The 23,750-nt window shown below is 35.2% G+C and overlaps 1 protein-coding gene across 1 annotated transcript; it reads right to left on the reverse strand.

Moving 5' to 3' along the window:
- Positions 1–2,034: 2,034 nt before the first annotated feature.
- Positions 2,035–2,808, reverse strand: LOC148571014 (uncharacterized). The gene has a single exon (XM_088507185.1). It carries the CDS (start codon positions 2,806–2,808, stop codon positions 2,035–2,037), a length of 774 nt encoding a protein of 257 aa, XP_088363311.1.
- Between the last annotated feature and the right edge of the window lie 20,942 nt (positions 2,809–23,750).

Consider the following 23,750-nt stretch of genomic DNA (forward strand, 5'->3'; position numbering starts at 1 on the left):
ATAAGGGAGAGGGGCCAACGTTTGCGCCAACGTTAGCCCCCTAACTTGGAGGCTAACGTTGGCGCCACTAGCACTAGACAAGGCCAACGTTAGGGTCAAAGTTAGACCCCTAACGTTGGCACCAACGTCCATACCAGAAAAATGTGTTGTCTGCTATGAAAAGTTGGAGCCAAAGTTAGACCTCTAACTTTGGCTCAAACTTTTGGTCCAACTTTTGCTAACCTCAAACCCGGTTCAATTGGTTCACTTTGGTTCTTCTTCAAACTTCAAGAGCAATCAACCAAGGCCTCTTTCAACCCAATTCCACCAAGAGCAAAGGCCCAACTCAAGGCTTGAAGATCTTTGGAAGAAAGTGCATAAATAGGATAGAATTCAAGTTATTCGGGGAGCTTTTCCTTTTGGAATTTTCATAATAGTTTTCGGAGAGCTTTTGATATTGAGTGAACTTTAATTTCTTTGTTTTCGTTGCTTTCAGTTTCATTTTACACTTGTCTTGGATCTTGGATTGGAGAATTGAAGAAATTCTGTTTCAATCTCAATCTTGGATCTCTCTGTTTCTTTACTGTTAATTGAATTTCATTTCCGGTTAATTGCTCTTCATCTCTTTTCTTTGCAATTTACATTTTCTTTGCAATTGTTCTTGTTGGATCTAGGAAGGCATTGAGATCTAGACTTGATTTTCTAGTCTCTGGGCCCTGAGATCTAAATTTTACATTCTCTGTTTCTTGCTTTTAATGTTCATTTACTTTACTGCTTCAAGATCCGTTTCAATCCCCATTCCCTTTTTCTCTTTTGTTTGATGCAATTTAACTTTTCCTTGTTTAATTTCTGCAAATCCACATCCTAATCCCCTTTACATTTCAAGCAATTTACATTCCTTGCACTTTAAGATTCCGCAATTTACATTTCTTGCACTCTAAGTTTCTGCCATTTAATTTCTTGTTCCTTAAGATTCAGCAATTTAATTTCCTGCACTCTTTACTTTCATGCAATTTACATTCTGCAAATCACAAATCACCCAACCAACACTTGATTCGCTTGACTAAATCAACCACTAAACTAAAATTGCTCAATCCTTCAATCCCTGTGGGATCGACCTCACTCCCGTGAGTTTTTATTACTTGATGCGACCCGGTACACTTGCCGGTTAGATTTGTGTGTTTTGGAAGAAATTTATTTTCATCCAAAATACTCATCACCAAGAAAAGAACGGACTTTTCTCACAGAAGAGGGGTAAGGTAACCCAGAAATAACATCAGCCTTTGCAGGATCAACAGATATACCAGTATTAGAAACAACATGGCCTATAACAATACCTTACTTTACCATAAAATGACATTTTTTAAAATTAAGTACAAGGTTCGAACTAGCACATCTTTCTAATACTCTAGCAAGGTTATCCAAACAGAGCTCAAAGGAATCACCATAGACACTAAAGTCATCCATAAATACCTCCATACAGTGCTCAAGAAGATCTGAGAAGATACTCATCATGCACCTTTGAAACGTAGCCGATGCATTACATAAACCAAAAGGCATTCTCTTATATGCATACATTCCAAAGGGGGATGTAAAAGTTGTTTTCTCCTGATCTTCTGGAGCAATATGGATCTAAAAATAACCAGTATAACTAACTAGAAAACAATAGTGTGATTTACCTGACAGACGATCAAGCATTTGATCGATGAAAGGTAGTAGATAGTGATCCTTGCGAGTGGCCAAGTTCAAGCGCTTGTAGTCCATGCACACTCTCCAGGAATTTTGCACCCTTGTAGTCATGAGTTCCCCATGCTCATTCTTCACTATTGTGACGCCGGACTTCTTCGGAACCACTTGTATTGGACTAACCCACTCACTATCTAAGATTGGATAGATAATGTTGGCTTCAAGCAGTCGGGTCACTTCCTTCTTCACAACTTCCAGAATTGTGGGGTTTAACTGCCTTTGAGGTTGACGGATAGGCTTGTTTCCCTCCTCTAGAAAAATGTGGTGCTCACAGACTGGAGGGCTTATACCTACTATGTCCGCCAAACTCTACCCAATAGCTTTCTTGTTTCTTCTTAGTACATGAAGAAGACGCTCCTCTTGTTGGGAAGTAAGCTCCTTTGCAATAATCACCAGAAGCTTCTGATTGTCTTTAAGATAAGCATACTTGAGGTGAGGTGGAAGGGGCTTCAACTCCATGTTCAGCTCATGGTTTGGCACTTGATCATCTGGAACCCCTGGAGGTGGCAAGATATCTTTAGTTTGCTCAGGGGGTTTTCCCACACTTGAACCTTGAACCATGTTCTTCTCATCCACTGCCTCTTGGTGAACATCAGCCACAGTCTCGTCAATAATATCACACTGGAAGATAGAGTGGTCTTCTGGTGGGTGCTTTATAGCTTCATCAAGGTTGAAGCTCACTGTTCTTCCATCTATCTCAAAGGAATAGGTTCCCGAGAAGGCATCCAATTTAATTTGAGAAGTCTTCAAAAACAGCCTCCCAAGCAAGATAGATGAAGGTCTCCCTGAGTCATTAGGGGGCATCTCTAGAATGTAGAAGTCAATAGGGAAAGTCAACCCCTTAATGCTCTCCAAGACATCTTTCGCAATGTCGACCACTAAGATTATGCTTTTATCTGCCAACACAAAACGGGCTGCCGACCTTCTCAATGGTGGAAGCTTCAAAGCATCATAAACTAATAATGGCATAATACTAACAAAGGCACCTAAGTCACATATGCAATCCACAAACTGTACCTCACCTATAGTGCAAGTAACCATACAAGGATCGGGATCACCACATTTCTCTGGTATAGCACCCATCAAAGCAGAAATCGAGCTACCCAAAGGAATAGTTTCTAAATCCTAGATCTTTTCCTTATTCATGCACAAATCCTTTAGAAACTTAGCATCCTTAGGAACCTGGCGAATAGCATCAAAAAGTGGAATAGTTACCTCAACCTTTTTGAAGATATCCACCATCTTGGGATCTAGCTCCAGTTGCTTTTTAGTCCTCCTAGTAAGGTGTGAAAAAGGAATGGGGATGGCTTCTTTCAGAACATTCTCTTCCTTAGATGCTCCATTCCTTGGTTTAGCTACTTCTTCTTCAACCACCTCTTGTGTCTCATCCTCTTCTTCAACATCTTCTACCTCAATAACTTCTTCCTCTTGAACGTCTTCTCTTAAGCTTGGCTCCTCGAGACTCCTCTCTTACAATGTAGTTCCAGACCTCAAAGTGATGGCATTAATTCTACCCTTGGGGTTAGGTAAAGGTTGGGAGGGAAGTGCACTAGAGCTTGAAGGTTGAGCATTTGAGGTAGAGGGTGGTTCCATACAGAATATAAGAGCTTGTAGAGTGGAGGTAAAACCGGTGAGGCTAAAGGTAAGTGAAGTTTGAAGCTCTTTTTGTCCTTGAAGAATAGAACGGAGTGTTTCATCTTGGTTGGAGGAAGGAGGAAGGTAGGTAATTTGTGGGACTTGTGGTTGGCTGAATTGAGGTGCTTGGGCTTGCCTTTGGTGAGGTGGTTGGTATCTTTGGCCTTGGTTTTATTGTTGGTACGGAGGGTTCTGTTGATACCAGTTGTGTTGGTAGTTATTATTCCACCTTTGATTTCCACCATTGTCTCTACCTCCTTGGTTGTTGTTGTCTCTCCATACTTAGTTGGGGTTGTCTTGCCAACCTTGATTGTAATTACCACATTGATTGTAGTTACGGCCTTGTTGATAGTACCCTTGATTTGGACTGTTGTAATAAGCATTGGTGGCCGCCAAGGTGTTGTACTCTTGGAGTTGTGGACATTCATCAGTGTAGTGCGAGTAGCAAGCGAAAATTTTACATACTCTCTGAGGGACTAACTCTTGATAGTGTTGTTGTGGAGGAGGTGGAGGTTATTGCTGATTGAGTTGGAGTTGCTTGAGTATATTGGTCATCTCTCCTAATGTCTTGGTGAGAGTAGTGGTCTCACTACTAGAAGAAACTTCCGTAATGGCCTTGGGATGTTTATTCCGTTGCCTTGTTTGTTGGGTAGACTCAGCTAGATCGGTGATCAATTGCCACGCTTCTGTCGCTGTTTTGTACTTAGTCAAAGAGCCATTACTCGCAACATCAAAAAGGGTCTTGTCTCGAGGCTTCATGCCTTGGCAGAAGTAGTTGATTAGCATCAACTGGTCAATCATGTGATGGGGGCACGAGTCCAGGAGATTCCAAAGTGTTCCCAATACTCATAGAGAGTCTGTGATTCACCCTGAATGATGCAGGAAATTTCCTTCCTCAATCTGTTTGTGACCTCAACTGGAAAGAACTTGTCCAGTAATTCCCTTATAAGCAGATCCAATTAGTAACAACAGCTTCTGGTTGAGTGTAGAACCACTCCTTTACGTTTTCCTCAAGAGAAAATGGGAAGGCATATAACCAAACAGCAGTCTCGTCTGCACCATGCCGCCTACTAGTTGAACAAGCTATCTGAAAATCTCTAAGGTGCTTGATAGACTCTTGAGCAGGTAAACCATGGAATTTAGGCAGTAGATTAATCAATGCGGTCTTCAATTCGAAATCAGCAGTTAAATTCAGATGAGTGCTTGATATGGTTGCAGTGTAAAATCTAGAGCTCCCGCTTCCTTGAGAGTAATTCTTCTAGGAGCTGCCATAGTATCTGTACTTAAATCAACAGAAGAGGTGTCAATGGAATTAGTAGGAGAGGAGTTAGTTTCTTCCTCAAATGACACTTCAGACTCAACCTCTGATAAGACTGGTGAATTGGGTAAAACCCCTTCACCACCCTCGGAGGCTAACCGATGCCGAGCTCGCTTAATATGTGAAATGGTTTTTTCAATTTCAGGATCAAATGCGGCTAGACTCGGATCCGGTAATGAACGTGTTATTCAATGCAAGAAACATAGAGCTCATGGTAATAAAATATACTAAGAAAAATAAATAATAAATACTACTAATAAACAGAAAATGCACCAATAAAATAAAAAAATGCAATTATGTAAATATAAAAATATTTACACTAATCAATAATTTAGCACACATATGCAACTCCTCGGTAACGGCGCTAAAATTTGATGGGTAGAAAAATGCCAGTTAAGAATTTCTTATAAAAATAGCGTTGCAAGTACAGTCTTAACTGATGAAATTTCCACTATCAATTTAATTTATGTCACAATTAAAATTTAATAACCGAGAGTAGAATCCCGAGTCGTTTCCCTAAGAGTTGACACAATGATGTAAATTATTGGTCAGGCTTTTCTGAATATTTTTTAGGTTGAGAACGGAAAAATAAGAAAACTAGAAATTAAAGCAATGAGCAAATAACAAGAGATGTTATGTATTTAAAATAAGAGGCCTTGGTTAGGGGAGATAATTGGGGTTTCTATCCTTGTTGTCTTTCCCAAGTGTGATAGTAGAGGTTCATTACTTCCACTTAGTTATCTTCTAACAATTGAAGGAAAGTCAAGTGGTTGTCACTAACTCTGATTCACAAGTCCTAGTCACTTCATAGGGAAGGACTAGAGTTGCTGAAAATTGAGTTACCCAGCAATTTCCAATTACAAATCAATACTTGAGTATCCCAACTCAAGGGATCCCAATTAATCAACTCCTAAGCCAAGTTGAGAGCTTTAAGTCATTAAAATAAAATTGGTAATTTTGAGAAATTAATTAAATTAAAATTGGAGAGGAAAACTATAAAGATGATGACTTCAATTGAAGGTAGCAATAGCTCTCTCAAGATCAAATCCAAAGCAAAACTAAGAAATCAAAACCCTAAAGAAAAGTAGTGTTTTTTTCTCTAGAATTCAAAAACTAAAGCTAAAACTAAAGTGGAAAGTGTAGTCCTCAGTCTCAGCTCCATCCCTGCCTCTAGTCTGTATTTTTGGGCTTGGATCTGGGTCCAAATCAGCTAGAAATCTCCCCCACGAGTTCTGTTAGGTGCAGCACGTGACGCTCTGTCACGCGTACGTGTTGGCGCTGAACTTTGCATCTGTCCATGCGTACACGTCAGTCACGCGTACGTGTCGCTGAACGATGCTCTTGGTCACGCGCACGTGTCATCCATGCGTGCGCGTCGCTCCTTGCTTCTCAAATCTTCAATTTCTTGTGCTCCTTCCACTTTAATATGCTTTATCTTCTTCCTTTAAGCCATATATGACCTGTAAACCTGAAAACAGTTAACAAACACATCACGGCATCGTGGAAAAATGGTGGTTCAATTCTATGCTGTTTTATAGGCAGTTAGAATACAGGTGTGGCTAAGTAACTCAATGGATAGTTTTGGTCCTGTTGAAAATACCAGTGCAAGTGAAGACCCAATTTTGATTAATATGGAAAAAGACTTTGCTAGCTGGAATGATAGTGACAATTCTAGTTACAGTAATGTTCATTATTTAGTCGGTGTCAGGAACATTAGAAATTTCCTATCTGATAAAATTCTTTTAGTTAGGGATAACAATAGCCAAAGGAACCGTTATTCCATATATTTTGATATTGAAAATCAATTTTTAGAGATTTCTAATGATCCTTCTTTTCTAAGTGAACCAGAAAGTTTTTTTGATAGTTATAATAAGAATTCTAGCTATCTGAATAATGTCTCTAAGAGACATGAGAATCATTACATGTATGATACTAAATCGAGTTGGAAAAATGGCATTTATAATTGCATTGAAAGTTATCTTCGTTCTCAAATCTGTATTGTTAGTCACATTTTAAGTGAAAGTGATAAATACAATGACAGTTACTTTTATACTTCTATTTGTGGTAAGGGCGGAAATGGTAGTGAAAGCGAGAGTTCTTCCATAAAAACAACTATCACGAATGAGAATTTAACTAAAAGAGAGGATTCTAAAGATCTCGATGAAACTCAAAAATACAAGCATTTATGGATTAAATGCGAAAATTATTATGGATTAAATTATAGGAAATTTTTTAAATCAAAAATGAATATTTGTGAACACTGTGGATATCATTTAAAAATGAGCAGTTCAGATAGAATCGAACTTTCGATTGATCCAGGTACTTGGAATCCTATGGATGAAGACATGGTCTCTATGGATCCCATTGAATTTCATTCGGAAGAGGAATCCGAATGGAAATAAAGGAGAATTAAAAATTAACAATTTAAGGCTTAGAAAACATGTTTTCAATCATATCACAAAATTGGGAAGGAAACTTAAAAACATGCAATTTACATGAATAAGTGCGAGTTTAGTTGATAAAACCCACTCAATTCAGTCCAAAATATATCATAAAATAATGGTTTATCAACTATCAACGGGAATATTTTGTGAAAATTCTTAACCGACATTAATCTTACATCACGCACACAAACCAGAACTCACAATTTCGGCAACATCTCAGAAATAATATTTTTGACACCAACTTCCCATGATCATATCTTTTTCTACGAAATTCCGATTTCCACAAAATATATACCGTTTTAAAGCTCTTTGAATTATCTTTTAATTAATACAAAATTCAATCCATTTCAAAAATTTTAGCTCAAGATATGATCTGCCAAAAATCCATTTTCACCAAAACCTTTAAACCTCAATTTCACCAAACTCTCAATCCAAAATCACTTATTTCACATTCAAAATAGTCCTAATATACCTAAATCATATTCATATATCTTTTCATGATTCCATAACCTAGAAACACATAAAATCATCCATTCCATACTCCAAATTCTACTTGTAAACTCAAATCTCAACAATTTACATCACAAAATATCATTTCACCATCCTCTATCAACATCAATAAACCTCATCATTCATTAACATTCACAAGAATCCAAACCGAATATCACTACACAATATTATCATTATTCAACTTTAATCTCAATAATCAACAACAATATCACAATTCATTAAAATCTTTGCAAGCACCAATACTCAAAATTCACTATCAATAATTCAAACATATCCTATGGTCCACTGATGCGTGAGCATCTTATACCCTTTTTCATAGCATTTTCTAGTTGTTTTTAGTTAGATTTTATGAATTTTTACTATATTTTAGTGTAAAATTTATCTTTCGATACTACTTTGAGTTTTTGTGTTATTTCTATGATTTTAGATGATTTTTGGGCAAATTTGGTAGAATCTTGTTCAGAGACAAAGAAAGGATAGCAGATGCTATCAAACCTGACCTCCGTACATTCCAACGAGCATATCTTGAGCTATAGAGATCTAATTGACGTGTTTTTAATGGTGTTAGAAATCTAACTTTCAGAGCTTTCCAACGATATATAATAGTCTATACTTCTTATCCAGAATAACTACCAAAACTGGCATTAAACACTCACACTTGGCGTTTAACGCCCGAGAAGGGCTAACCTCCCAAGTTGAACGCCCAAAACTGGCATTCAATGCCAGCCAGGGATCAGAAGCCAGCAAATTCACCCCCTTCTCCGCATTCAATGCCTAGATTCCAAATTGAATGCCAGGCATCAACCCAAACATTCACCAAGTGGGCCTCAAATTAAAATTAACATCTTTTAGGGTTAGTATTTACTATTTAAAGAGTAGATCACTTAGGTTAAGAGTGCAATTAACTTAAGATCTTCTTTTACTTTTATTCTATTTTTCTGTAAAGTGTGAGTAACTAAACCTCCTAGTTAAGATTAGGAGCTCTACTTATTTCTATGGATTAGTCTTATTACTCTTCTATTCTAATTAATGTCTGATTCAATTATAAGGTGCTGTTTTCGTTCTTAATCTTATGAATCTAGGGTGGAACGACAGTATGACCCTCATTCTACATGAGCACTTGTGATTCTCGACAGAGCTATCTCGCTTGGTCTAGAGTTTGAAAACACTCCTCCTAAACTAAGGGTTACCTACGGCTGATTGGGATATGTGACATGAAATCCAGTTAGTTTTGGTGTAATTAAGGTTTTTGTGGCACTAAACTAGATTTCTGAACTTCACCCTCTGATCTGAAAAGAATTGACCTTGTCTGTGGCATTTTAGTAAGATCTGGGGAGATTAACTCGCTAAGACTTTAGGTTTTAATCACTTATGGTTTGCCATGGAATGAATCACTTATTCTTAAAATAGTTCGTACGAAGTATTAATCCAGAAAGATAAGCATCTCTGAGACCTTAACTGCTTCCATATATTATCACTTTACCAATCTTTAATTGTTATTCTTTACTTTCTTGTTTTATGTGAATTCAACAACAATAACTCTTTTTCTATTTGCCTGACTAAGTTCTGCAAGATGTAATACCCTAACTTTTAGCACCTCATGATCGCACTAAAAGTCCGGGTGTCACCTACCTCTACTCCTTTAATTTCATACTATATTTATTTAATATTGAGCCTTTGCGAATACGAACCGAAATCCTTAATTAAGAAAACGGAAAGTTTTTTATTTTTAATCACTTAATCACAAAGATATATGTATATATATATATATATATATATATATATATATATATATATATATATATATATATATATAGACTTATTTCAAGATTCTCAAAATACACGTCCTATTCCCTCTAAGAACTAAAAACAATAAACGATGAGGGAAAAATAAAATCTAACAACTCAACTTGTAAACATAATCTTCTATGCTCTTGTAGTTCTGCCCTTAAACCTTTGCACATGTAGCTGAAAGGGTGAAAATAGGGGGTAAGAACTGGAAAGTTCTTAGTAGGGTCGGGATTAGAAGTTTTGTTCATTTTATATATACTTGGTCAGCAATAACAATCAACAAGGTACCATCTAGTTCAACAATTAAAGAACACAGAATTCCAACAATCATTTAGCACACCCACAATTACAGAAAATACACTCACAAATAAATATGCACAAACAAGTATGATGCATGTTGTAACACCCTAATTACCCTAAGTCGTATCTCGCGTCGTAAAGCAAAGGTTAATCAAAGGTTACGACAATTCTAAATCTTATACATATTTAAATAGAAGGAAATAATATATTCTAAAATCCCGATGAAGGATTTAAGCTCAAAAACAGATTTCAAAAAGCGCAAAACGCTCTCACAAAGCTACACTAAACGAGACACAAGATATACGTATAGATATCAACACACACACACACACACACACACACACACACACACACACACACACACACACACACACACATATATATATATCAAACTATAAGGATCTAGCTGCCGCTCGCAGAGTTTATGCCAGCTAGTTATATACAGACATACAGAGTTTAGAAAGCAAAATAGCTTATACAAATTTTCCTCTCAAAGTATGCCGCTAGGAAAAATAAATACAAAAGTGAGAGATCTTAAACAAAATAATTAAAATGACTTCAAAACAGGATAGAGATCCTCCACTCTGTCACCACCAAGCAACTCACCGAGGTGGATTGTGATCTACATCTGAAAAATAATAATAGAATATGGTATAAGAACTGGAGGTTCTCAGTATGGTAACAGTGCCCAGTAATGTAAGATATAAGACTCCTAGACGCCAGAGGCAATCCTAGAGCTTCATATCCATGATGAGATTCAACTTAAAGCATAACTAAAACTTTAAAACATATCTTAAAACCATAATAATAAAGGGTAATCTAACTTAGTGGATTTCTAAACTAACAAGCCTCCGCTGTCCCACAGCCTTCACCAACCCATCCTCCATGCGATCCCATCGCCACCGGCTTCCGAACCTCCTGAATCCAGTAGAATACACAATTGATACAATGCAAGCAAAGCACACGTATAAGCATATATGTCAAGTAATTCAAATAGGAAATTAGGCATGTTATACAAGTAGGCAAGCAATACAAGTCGGCAAAGCAAGCAAATAGATAAAAGATGCACAGATGAATGCCTATCCTATTGGCTGTGATATCATATTGTCGGTTTAACTGCCAACCCGACACACCTCCATGGAGATGTCACCCTTCGGTCTAATAATGGGAACCCCCGAGATATGGTGCCCGAAACACCATCCAGGATGTCAGTGCCTGCACACTCTAGTGATTCTGAAGGGATGCGAGCGGGATACTCTTGCCACAGACCTCACATCTCAGCGTAAGCGGGATAAACCTACCGTCGTTACGCCACCGCTGCAACCTCGATAGGCAGGATTAACTTGCCGTCCCTGCCAGGCACATAGCGTCTTAACAATTCTCAGTATATAACAGTAATCCAGTAGTTTTCAGAAAGTTATTTTTCAGTATATCAATAATTCATCATTGCATTCCGAGTCCTAGACTCATCTCAACCACTGTCAAGTCATAATTTCCATTCTGAGTCCCAAACTCATCTCAACCACTGTCAATTCATAATTTCTATTCTGAACCCATTAGTTCACTACTTTCACAATTCTTTTAGAACTCTTCAGTTTACCACTTTCACAATTCATTATCAATAATCACCAATACCATACGCCGCCTTTTCACTTAGCTAAAACCATCCTCAGCTCTCCAGAAACCTAAGCTTCCATTTTCTAACTTTTACCAGAAATACCGAGTTTGATCGCCTAGAACCTTTTCTAGGTTTTGACATCCAAAAACAAGCCAAAGAGTCTTATATAAGTGTCACAAAAGTTTACAAGCTTGCCGGGAAGGGGAAACATTTGAAAACAAGGTTTTTATTGAAAAATAGGGCAGTGTGCGTACGGATAGGGGTGTGCGTACGCACGCCCAGAAAGATGTTTAAGAAGTGTGCGTACGCATAGAGGTGTGCGTATGTACAGGGAGTAAAAATTTCCATTCTGCTCATACCCACGATGCGTGTGAACGCCCTCAACAGAATGCACCTTCCAAGTGTGCGTGCGCACACTTTCAAAAATAGACAGCGTGTGTGTGCGCAGACAAACCAGATATTCCAAATTCTGCAACATTCACAGAATTCAGATTTCAGACACCAACTTTCAACGATCATATCTTTCTATACAAAATTCGGATTTCTACAAAATTGATACCGTTTTAAAGCTCTTTAAATTATCTTTGATTTGATATAAAATTTATTCCATTTCAAAAACGGTAGCTCAAGATATAATCCGTTGAAGTTCATCAAAAATACATTTTTACCCAAGGTTCACTAAATTCTCAACTTACCAAATCTTTCAACCAAAACCAAACCAAAACCACACCAACTTTAACTCACATCAGTTCTTACCATGTGTATCACATTCCACCACTCATATCATCAAATTCTCAAACCCAATTATCAATTATATCGCTTTAAACAATTTCTCACATACAAACTCATCAATCATCATTCAATCACTACTAATCATGAGAAATCAACTTCAATTTCAACATCCAACATCATTTATCAACATCAATACCAATATCCATCAAAATAATCCAATCCTATCCTATGGGTCATTAGCCTAAGTGTCTAGAAATATTACATATTACATAGAGAAAACCAAAATCGTACCTTGACCGATTCCCAATATGCACTAAATCACCAAATTGACCTCCACCAAGCTTCCACAAACTCTCAAACTCAATCAAGCCACCAAGTCCACTTTCAAGTCACCAACATTCTCCATATAACACCAATTCAAGCTATATAGCCATAATTCATAGCTAATCAACCTAGGGTTTATTATAATTATAATTTCACAAGGGTTAAGAATAAACTCACCTTACTCAGGATTGATTGGGTCAAACCCAATAGGAACCAAAGGCTAGAGTGTACCTAAACACCCAAAATCACAAAACTTCACTCAAAACCAAAACCAAATTTTCAAATTTCACAAGGGCTTGAAACAGGACAGGAAATTTTGAAATTCTTACCACAATACTTAGCTAGAAGTGACGGACTCGGCGAGAGCTTTGCGTAGCCGCGGATGGCATGCGAATCAAAGCACCGTAACTCGAGATATGATGGATTGAAGAAGAGAGTGAATAGTGTTTTAGCTCTCCCCTCTCACTTCACTCTTGCAGCTGTGTTTTGTGTTTATGAGTGTGGTGAATGAGCTGATGGCTCATTAAAGAAGGTTTTATATGTTGGGCTTGGGCCTAACTTGGGCCCGGTCCTACCCGTTAGCATTTTTGGTCCGTTCGACCCAATTTCGGGCCAAACCTTTAAAATTAACGCCCGCTTTTCAACTTTAAATATTTTTCTAAGGTTTTCTACTATTTTTAATTATTCTCATACAGTATCGAACATACTTAAATCGGTTCTGCTAGTTCATTTACCGGTTTAAATTTTTATGCTATTTTTTGTAGAAAATTACATTTTCTGAATTAGAAAAATCTACTGAATCCAAAAACCATTTTTAAATCTCCTAATTCTCATTCTAAGCTTTCGAAACCTAATTTGGGCAATTTAATTATTTAATTAATCGGTTAGTTAATCGCGATTCTTACACATGTCTATCCCCTACTGCAGGTAATGAGCTCATCTGTCGGTTTCGACCTACTCCCGACGTAACTCAGCAACCTTTGTCTGAGTATGGTTTCCAGTGTCATAACCTCTGTAAGCAACCTCTATGTTACAGGTGCGACTCTCTTGAGCCGATGTATACAAACATAACCTCTGTAAGCAACCTCGGTCTTATAGGTGAGGCTCTTTCCGGTCAATGTATGTATTGATAACCTCTATAAGCAACCTCCGTCTTACAAGTGCGACCATCCCCTGGATTGGCCGATGTATATCTGGAAAGTAAATCTTGGTAGACTCACTACCATATCTCTGCTCGTTTTCAGCAAGTAAACAATTATCTCAGCTCGTTCTCAATTCCAAATAATACTTCTATTTATCTCCTTTTCATTTCACTCGTTCTTTCGTTTCTTTTGTTCCTGCTCTCTACTCTCCTGTGACAGAGGTTCTTTAGATTCTTTTAATCCTTTTTTTTCTTCTTCTTTTATTTTTCTTGTTTTAATACCAGAAATCATCTTCACACTTTTCCCTCATCTCTCCCTAGATGTTTTATGAAGAGTGAATCATAAGATTCTCAACTTAGGTTCGTCTTTCTACAGCTTTTAAGTAAGTTACTATTTAACTCTTCTATTCTGTTATAATACAAATTACTAATGTATAATACATTTCAAAAATACATTGATAATAATCTTAATAAATTAATAACAACAATAATAATTTTTTTTATTACTCAAAACTTATAAGTTAAGCTTTATTATTAAACTTTTATAAATTATTCTAAATATTTGAGCTTTCTAAAATATTTATATTTTTATCCCAACATATTTTATAATTTATTAAAATACTCTTACATATAATATAATTACCAAAATAACTTTATATCTTTTATAAAATACTCATTTTACCGCTAAATTTCTTAATTATTACTTAAAATATCCCAAAACGTATATAATTACAAAACTAACTTCAGTTTTATTTAAATTACTATTTCAATCTCAAATATAAATCTTATTTTTCTTGATTATAACTTTACCAAAGGACTGAACTCTATTTCCAAAATTTTTCAAGTTTTCTGCTTGATTTTTAAGTCTGTTTTTGAGTTTTACAGTTACCGATTTCTCACAGTTTTTTATTCAATCTTCTAATCACCAAATCTCATCAATTTCCTCAAAATAACACATTACAACAGTCCCAAAACTATTAAAATAATCACAGGTAAATTATTCCTCATAGCCAAACCATCAAATCACAAGCAACAATAATAATTCAACATAAACTCATTCAAACTCAAATAATAATTAACCAAATCAACATTCACTTATCAAATTCATATTTAATTATTATAAAGTTACCAAACTCTACCTCCGTACTAAATCAAAATAATGGAAGCTTCGAAGAAGCTTTTTGATCGAGCTGCTGAAGAAGAAAACATCAAAAATCACCTGTACCAACTAGAATTTCAATTAACCGAATTCCAAGAGAAGGAGAGCTATGTCACTGTCAACTTCTACTGAATAAAAGTGATGTCAATACGTAGAGGAAAAAAATATAAACACTTTTATCGGATTAGATTTTTTATTGGAGTTATGGATCTCAAAATATCGAGGTCAAAAGATATATGTTTTCATGCCATTCACGTTCTCTCCCGATTTTCTTTCTTTTTCTTCCCACGGTTACTTGTCTCTTTTTCCTTTGCTTAGTTCGGTGAAGAAGGAAGAAATAAATGAAGCATAGGTGATGATTAATGGAAATGAGGAAACATGTGTCATATTATGTATATACACATATATGCATACAAGCCACCATGGCTTTCTTTCTTTTTCTCCCATTACGTTTGTTAAATGTAACCAAATAATAATATAATAATGATAATATAATCATAATAATAACAATAATAATAACAATAACAATGATAAATCGATAACTAATAGTATATGAGTAATTTTTTTTGTCTAGATTATTTTAGAGTTAAATATATATGAGTTACTAATATAAATGACATTAGTAACTTAAAAGTAAAAGATATACGATAAAGTATTAGTGAAGCTAAACTCATCAAAGGGTATCGATATTTGCTCATATCGGCGGATATCAAACTCGATAATAATATTATTAACAAAACTCTATTTTTAAATTAAAAATATCAATTACTCAAATTAAAATATACATATAATTTTCATTACTTATAAATTACTAGAATTATAGTTTTAATTATATATATATATATATATATATATATATTATGAATTTCATTAAATTCAAATAGTTATAAAATTAATTTAATTACTTATAATTAATTTAATAAAATTAATTATAAAAATAAATTAATTATATAATAATTATAATTATAAAATATATAACTTTATCAATAAACATATTTATAATAAAATTAAAAAATCTAAATAATAATGATTAAATAAATATTATAATATGAATTAATATTAATAATATAATATTTAAATATTAATATTATGATAATAATAATTATATTTAAATCTATGATTATATAATTAATATTAATTATGAATTAAAATATTAAAATAATTATAATTTTAATATATTAATAATAATATTGATATTAATAATCTTAATTTAATAAAAGATATTAAATAATAAATATGTATATAATAATAATATATAAATGAAAATAATTATAAATTATATAATAATATTGATATTATATTATAATAATAATATAATATATATAAATTAAAATATTTTTTAATATAAATTATATTAATTAAATATATATAATATAATATTAAATTAATAACTTAAATTAAATATTATAAATTATTAATTAATCTAAATTAATAAATTTAAATTTTAATAATATAATTTGATATAATAAATAAATTATAATAATAATATTAATTTTAATTTAAATATAATTAATATAATTATATAATTATAAATATGATATTAAATATATAATAATATAATTATAAATATAATAATTTAAATAAATTTATATATTTGAATAAAATAAATAATATTATAATTAATTAAATTAATAATATAATGAAGTAATTTCTAAAAATAAGGGACTCTAATTTATAAAAATAAATTTTAACTTATTTATATTTATATTTTTAAAATTGTGGGTCATTACACAAGACAATTATTGCTTGCGAATCCAACAATTCTCGTGGGATCGACCCTCACTCACCTGAGGTATTACTTAGACGACTCGGTACACTTGCCAGTGAAGTTGTGCGAGTTTAATTTTTGCACACCAAGTTTTTGGCATCGTTGCCGGGAATTGCTCGTGATTGACAACTACTGGTTGTCTTGTTGCTTAGATCAGGTACTTTTATTAGTTTTTGACAATGTATTTTCTTTTGAGTTTCTAACTTTTGAGGTTTACTTATTTCTCTGTTTTTCTTTCAAAATTTTCATCATTAATTTTCTCTTACTTTCAAAATTTTAAGTTTGGTGTTTCTTAGTAGTTTTTGTTTAATTATTGTTTTTCTTGATTTTCGAAAATTGATCTTGTTTGCTTTTTTTTTTTTGTTCGAATTTTTTTGTTATTATCTCTTATTTGATTTCAAAATTTTTAAGTTTAGTGTTTTTTGGTATTCTTTTGGTGCCTTTCCTTTTGGTGTTATTTTTGTTATTTTATTTTGATTTAATTTTAAATTTTAAGTTTGGTGTCTTTATAGTATTTATCTTTCCTTTTCTAAAAAAAAAAATAATATCGAAAAAAAACCTTTTCTTTTTAAATTTTCTGAAATTCTTGAGTCTTTTTCTGATCTTAGTTTAAATTTTTAAGTTTGGTGTCCCACTAGTGATATTTTTGTTTAAATTAATTTTCTTTAATCATATCTTATTTATCTTTCTTTATCTTTGATCTTTACCTTATCTTTTTCTTTGATTTTTAAATTTTATTATCTTAACTTATCTTTATTTTAAATTCAAATTTTAAAAGGTTTAGTATTTTGTTAGTTTCTTCTTTCTTTCAAATTTGAATTTCAAAATCTTTATTTTACTTCTTCTCTCTAATTTTCGAAAAAATTTTCAAAATAAAGTAAAATGAAATATACAAATATGTAAATTTAAAAAAATATTTACACCAACCAATAATTTAGCACACTGTTGCAACTCCCTGGCAACGGCACCCCAAAATTGATGGGCGAAAAATTACCGTTAAGAAAATATTAATAAAAGCTGCGTTGCAAGTACAGTTCTTTACCGACAAAAATTCCACTTATCAATTTAGAAAGAGTTGTCACAATTTAAGAATAAAATACTGGGAGTAGAATTTTCAGGTCGTCTCTCAACGAGTTGACAAAAGAGTGCAATTTATTGGTCATAAATTTTCTGAGAAATTTTAGAGTTGGAAAATGGTAAAATAAATGATTATAAATTAAAGCAATAAAAATTTACAAGAGGTTTTATATATTTAAAATAAAAAGCTTTGACTAGGAGAAGATTAATTGGAGGTTCTATCCTTGTTGATTTTTCCAAGTATAATAGTAATAGGTTGTTGCTTCTACTTAGTTATCCTTTACCTAATAAGGGAAAGCCAAGTAACTGAACCAACTCTGATTCACAAGTCCTAATCCCTTCCCAGGGAATGATTAGAGTTAGTGACTAGAGAGTCAGCCAACAACTTCCAATTACAAATTAACACTTGAGTATTCCAACTCAAGGGTCTCTTATTAATCTACTCCAAAGTCAAGTTGGGAGCCTACTCCATTGACATGGATGCCATTTTCACAGACATGTAAAGGGAGTAGAAAAGAGACATGGTAATTAAAATTAATTTAGTAAAAAAGCAATGTTTTTGAAATAATAAATTAAGGAAAAATGATATTCAAACCAATAATGAAATTAAATGTAAAAATAACTCTTGCATTAATAATTTCCAAAATCAAAGATATCCATATGGAACTCTGAACAAACTGAATGGAAAATAAAAGAGTAAGGGAATAAGAAAGCGAACTGTAATGATAGAGACTTCAAACGGAGGTAGTAATTCTCTCAAGATCCAATCCAAAAGCATAAACTATAAATCTAAGAATGTGAAGAACTCTAGAGGAAGTAGTATTTTCTCCCTAAGATTCAAAACTAAAACTAAAAACTAAGTGAATATGAATATCTCTTGAGTCTCTTTTTTCCCCCTGCTCTAGTCTGTGTTTTTGGACCAAAAACTGGGTCTAAACTCAGCCCAAAATCGCCCCCAGCTTCTTCTGCAGTTACAACACATTACGCACATCACGCGTACGCATCAGTCACGCATACGCGTCGATGGTCTTCTGCGTGTGTCACGCGTACGCGTCAGTTACGCGTACGCGTCGCTGTGAAAAGCTCCAAGTCACGCACACACGTGAGCCATGTGTGCGCGTCGATCCTCGCTGGTCAGCTCCTTTGTTTCTTGTGTTCCTTCCACTTTTGCATACTTCCTTTCCATCTTCTAAGCCATTCCTGCCCTATAAAGCCTGAAAACACTTAACACACGGATCATGGCATTGAATGGTATAAAGGAGAATTAAAAATTGACAAATTAAGGGCTTGGGAAGCAAGTTTTCAATCATGGAACAAAATTAGGGAGGATTTATAAAACCATGCAATTTGTATGAATAAGTGTGCAAAGAACTGATAAAAATCACTCAATTTAGCACAAAATAAACCATAAAATAGTGGTTTATCCATCTCCCCACACTTAAACATTAGCATGTCCTCATGCTAAACTGGAAGTGTATATGCACTCTAATCGCTCAAGTGTCTAGGGTTAACCCACTCTAATCTCCTCTAGTCATGCTTTCTAAAGCTTTGTTCTTCATCTAACCAATCAACAAATATCTAGTGTACCAATGCAAATATCATGAGATCTTTTCAAGGTTGTAATGGGGCTAAGGTAAGGGTGAGGATATATGTATGGCCAAGTGAGCTATAATTTGAATCTTTGACTAACCTAAGTTTTCACTTACACACACACACTCTATATAATTGTAAAATCATGTCTAGCTACCCATAATCTCACTTTTGTATATTTCACATACTCATGTATCAAATTTTCTTTAATTTCATCACATATGCATTGATCTTTTTATTGGACTTAACATTGGGGTAATTTTGTCCCCTATTTATTTATTTATAATATTTTTTTTATTTTTTTTATTTTTTTTAAAAACATAGTATATCAATGCATGTGGTTTTTATAGTTTCACATGAGCAAGCACCCAAATTATCAAAATTTGTCAATAAAAACAAGATACATTCTCATTAACCCAAGTTTCCATAATTCCCCACACTTAGTTGACACACAATTTCTATCTTAAGCTAACCAAAGATTCAAATGGGATAATTAATTTTTTTTGCTTAAGGCTAGTGATGTGGTAATATAAAGAATAAATGGGGATTGAAAAGGCTCAAAGTAGCAAACAAAGGTAAATGTAATGGTAGGCTATTTGGGATAAGTGAGCTAATATCAAATGATGGCCTCAATCACATGTATGCATGAATATACACTAGACAATGGACATATATAATGGAACAAACCATAGATTACAATCATAGAGAAAAAAACACACAAGAATAAAAATCATGGTTAAATAATGTAACCATATAATTAAGCTCAAAATCTCACAGGTTGTGTGTTCTTAGCTATAAACCATGTTACAAATTACAATCTTCAAACAAGTTTAACACAAATTTTAATTTGAATTAGTGAAATACCATAAAATAGTGTCTTGAAAAGAAACTCATTGCTTCAACGAAGCAGAACATACATGCAAGCAATCTATCCTATCTAATAAAAGAGAAATAACATATTGGTGTTAAGAGAGATAGAGATTACCTCCGGAAGTCAGGTACTGACCTCCCCACACTTAAGGCTTGGCACGATCCTCCGTGCCATCAGTATGGAGAAAGGTGGGGCTGGTAGCATCGCCCCCACTGTCGGACTCGTTATGGCTACCCGTGCTGGTAGGTGAAGTGGAGTCTGGGGTATCCCTTTCTTCCGGAGGTGGGTGAGTACTAACAATGAGCTCCTTCAGATAGTTGTATCAGCACTTGTTGTGGTGCTCCACTTGCTCCATCTGCCAGTCTTGCCGGTCTAACCTCTGAAGGATCTGAAGGAACATCTGAGTAGTGGGTGGTGTAGGAGGTGTGGGTGATGGTGGGGCGAAAGTGGGAGGAGTGTCTAAAGACGGGCTGGGATGTCGGCTAGTAGAGGGTACTGGGGGTCTGGTATACTTTCCATTCGGGACATACTGATCAGCCCTTGGGATCATGGCTTTGGTATCCCCAGCCCTATAGGAGACTCCTGCTGTAGAGACAAGATCTGAAACCAATGTGGGAAAAGGTAAGTTGCCCGCAATCTGCATGTGTCCCATGGCCTGCCGGATGTGTCTTGGTAAGTTAATGGGTTGCTCTGTATGAATGCACCAGATGAGAACAGCCATGTCCGCAGTGAAGGTGGACTCGTGAGTGCTCGGAAAGACATAGTGGGACATAATCTGTGCCCACACGCGAGCCTCCAAGGTAAGTGCAGGAGCTGAGATGCTCTTAGGTCGAGTCTGATGTTGTCCATAGATCCATGTGCTGCCAGGTTGTGTTATGACTCTAAGGACGCTATTCCAGTCAAACTGGTATCTCTGGCACTTGAGAGAGGCCTCTTGGCAAGTGTCCAACCCCTCTGGGCTAGGTGGAAGATCCAATACTCTCTGAATGGCCCCTTCGGAGACAGGTACTTACTTTTGACGAATGATAAACCCCAATTTTATGGTTTATCTTGTACTTAATTTGGGGGATTTTATCATCTTTTCCCACATTTATTCAATGAAACAGCATGGTTTTGTAATTCTCCATTGATTTGTGCTTAAGTGTAAAAACATGCTTTTTAGGCCCTTAAATTGGTGATTTTAAATCACTTTAATTCCATTCGATGCCTTGATGTGTTTGTTGAGTGATTTCAGGTTCATAAGGCAAGTATTGGATGGAAGAAGTGAGGAGAAAAGCATGCAAAGTGGGAGAACTCATGAAGAAATGAAGGAACTGTAAAGCTGTCAAGCCTGACCTCTTCGCACTCAATCAACCATAACTTGAGCTACAGAAGTCCAAATGAGTCGGTTCTAGTTTCATTGGAAAGCTAACATCCGGGGCTTCAAAATGATATAAATTTTTCATAGTTGCTTCGCGTTTAGAGACGTGCACATGCACTATATGTGTGCGCGCCGATGGAGCACGTGATTCACTAAAGTGAAATCGTGGCCAGCGATTTGTAGAGATTTTTGGGCCCAATCCAACTCATTTCTAATGCTATTTCATGCAGAACTCAAGCTTGGGCAAGGGGGAGCAATTATTTGTAGTTTTGGCATCATGTAGGTCAGTTTCTAGAGAGAGAAGCTCCCTCTTCTCTCTAGAATTAGGTTAGGATAATCTCTTCTAGATATAGGTGCAATTACATGTTTTCATCTTATTTCTTTTATGAATTCTTGCCTCTACTCTTTCATTCTCATGATTTGTAGTGTTAATTTCTCGTTTTTCTCTCCTTTGTGATGATGAACTCATGTTGGATTTGGATCTTTTCTTTAATGCAATTTAAGCTTTGATGTTCTTTTATAGTTGATTTGAGTTGTGATCTTACTTTCCTTGCAATTGGTAGTTGGTAGATTTTACTATTTCTTGTCATTTATTATGCTTTCCTTTTATGCCTTCCAAGTGTTTGACAAAATGCTTGGTTGGATGTTAGAGTAGATTTTGAGCATTCTTGGCTTGGAAAGAGTAATTAGGGAATCTTTTGTCATGAAAACCCAACTTACGTTAGTGATCTAGAGTTGTTAGTTAATATCATTTTCAAATACTCTAATCTCTTGCTAATTCAATTAGTGAGTTGATTAGAACTTTTGATTTGAGATTAATGGTGCACGAAATTGTGATCTCCAGGCTCGAACAAATCCTGGTACTGGCTCCAAAGCTTGGTGCTCTGATCTTAATTCATAATTGTCACAACTTCGATACAACTAACCAGCAAGTGCACTGGGTCGTCCAAGTAATACCTTACGTGAGTAAGGGTCGAATTCCACGGAGATTGTTGGTATGAAGCAAGCTATGGTCACCTTGTAAATCTCAGTCAGGCGGATATAAAATAATCATGGAGTTTTCGAATAATAAATAATAGAATAGGGATAGAGATACTTATGTAATTCATTGGTGAGAATTTCAGATAAGCGAATGGAGATGCTTTTCGTTCATCTGAACCTCTGCTTTCCTGCTATCTTCATCCAGTCAGTCTTACTCCTTTCCATGGCTGGCTTTATGTGATACATCACCACTGTCAATGGCTACTTTCGGTCATCTCTCGGGAAAATGATCCAATGCCCTGTCATGGCACGGCTAATCGTCTGGAGGCATCACCCTTGCCAATGGCTTCATCTTATCCTCTCAGTGAATAATATGCTCACGCACCCTGTCACGGCACGGCTATTCATCTGTCGGTTCTTGATCATGCTGGAATAGGATTTACTATCCTTTTGCGTCTGTCACTAACGCCCTGCAATCGCGAGTTAGGAGCTCGTCACAGTCATTCAATCATAGAATCCTACTCGGAATACCACAGACAAGGTTTAGACTTTCCGGATTCTCTTGAATGCCACCATCATTCTAGCTTATGCCACGAAGATTCTGGTTAGGAGATCTAAGAGATATTCATTCTAGCTTAATTCATGTAGAACAGAAGTGTTTGTCAGGCACGCGTTCATAAGGGAGAAGGATGATGAGCGTCACACATAATCATCACCTTCATCACGTTCTTGGGTGCGAATGGATATCTTAGAAGAGAAATAAGAAGAATTGAATAGAAAACAGTAGTACTTGCATTAATCTTTGAGGAACAGCAGAGCTCCACACCTTAATCTATGGAGTGTAGAAACTCTACCGTTAAAAATACATAAGTGAAGGTTCAGGCATGGCCGAGATGGCCAGCCCCCTAAAACGTGATCAATAGTCTCCTAAGATGAACAATGGATTAAAACTGAGACCAAAGATGGTCAAAAAGACTAGTAAAAGGTCCTATTTATAATAAACTAGTCACTAGGGTTTACATGAGTAAGTAATTGATGCATAAATCCACTTCCGGGGCCCACTTGGTGTGTGTTTGGGCTGAGCTTAAGTGTTGCACGTGCAGAGGCCATTTGTGGAGTTGAACGCCAGTTTCTGTGCCAGTTTGGGCGTTCAACTCTGGTTTTGGATCCTTTTTTGGCGCTGGACGCCAGATTTGGGCAGAAGGCTGGCGTTGAACGCCAGTTTACGTCGTCAATTCTTGGCCAAAGTATAGACTATTATATATTGCTGGAAAGCCCTGGATGTCTACTTTCCAACGCAATTAAAAGCGCGCCATTTCGAGTTCTGTAGCTCCAGAAAATCCACTTTGAGTGCAGGGAGGTCAGAATCCAACAGCATCAGCAGTCCTTTTTCAACCTCTGAATCT

Source organism: Arachis ipaensis, chromosome B3 (assembly GCF_059453495.1).
Source record: "Arachis ipaensis isolate K30076 ecotype BB chromosome B3, ASM5945349v1, whole genome shotgun sequence".
NCBI lineage: Eukaryota > Viridiplantae > Streptophyta > Magnoliopsida > Fabales > Fabaceae > Arachis > Arachis ipaensis.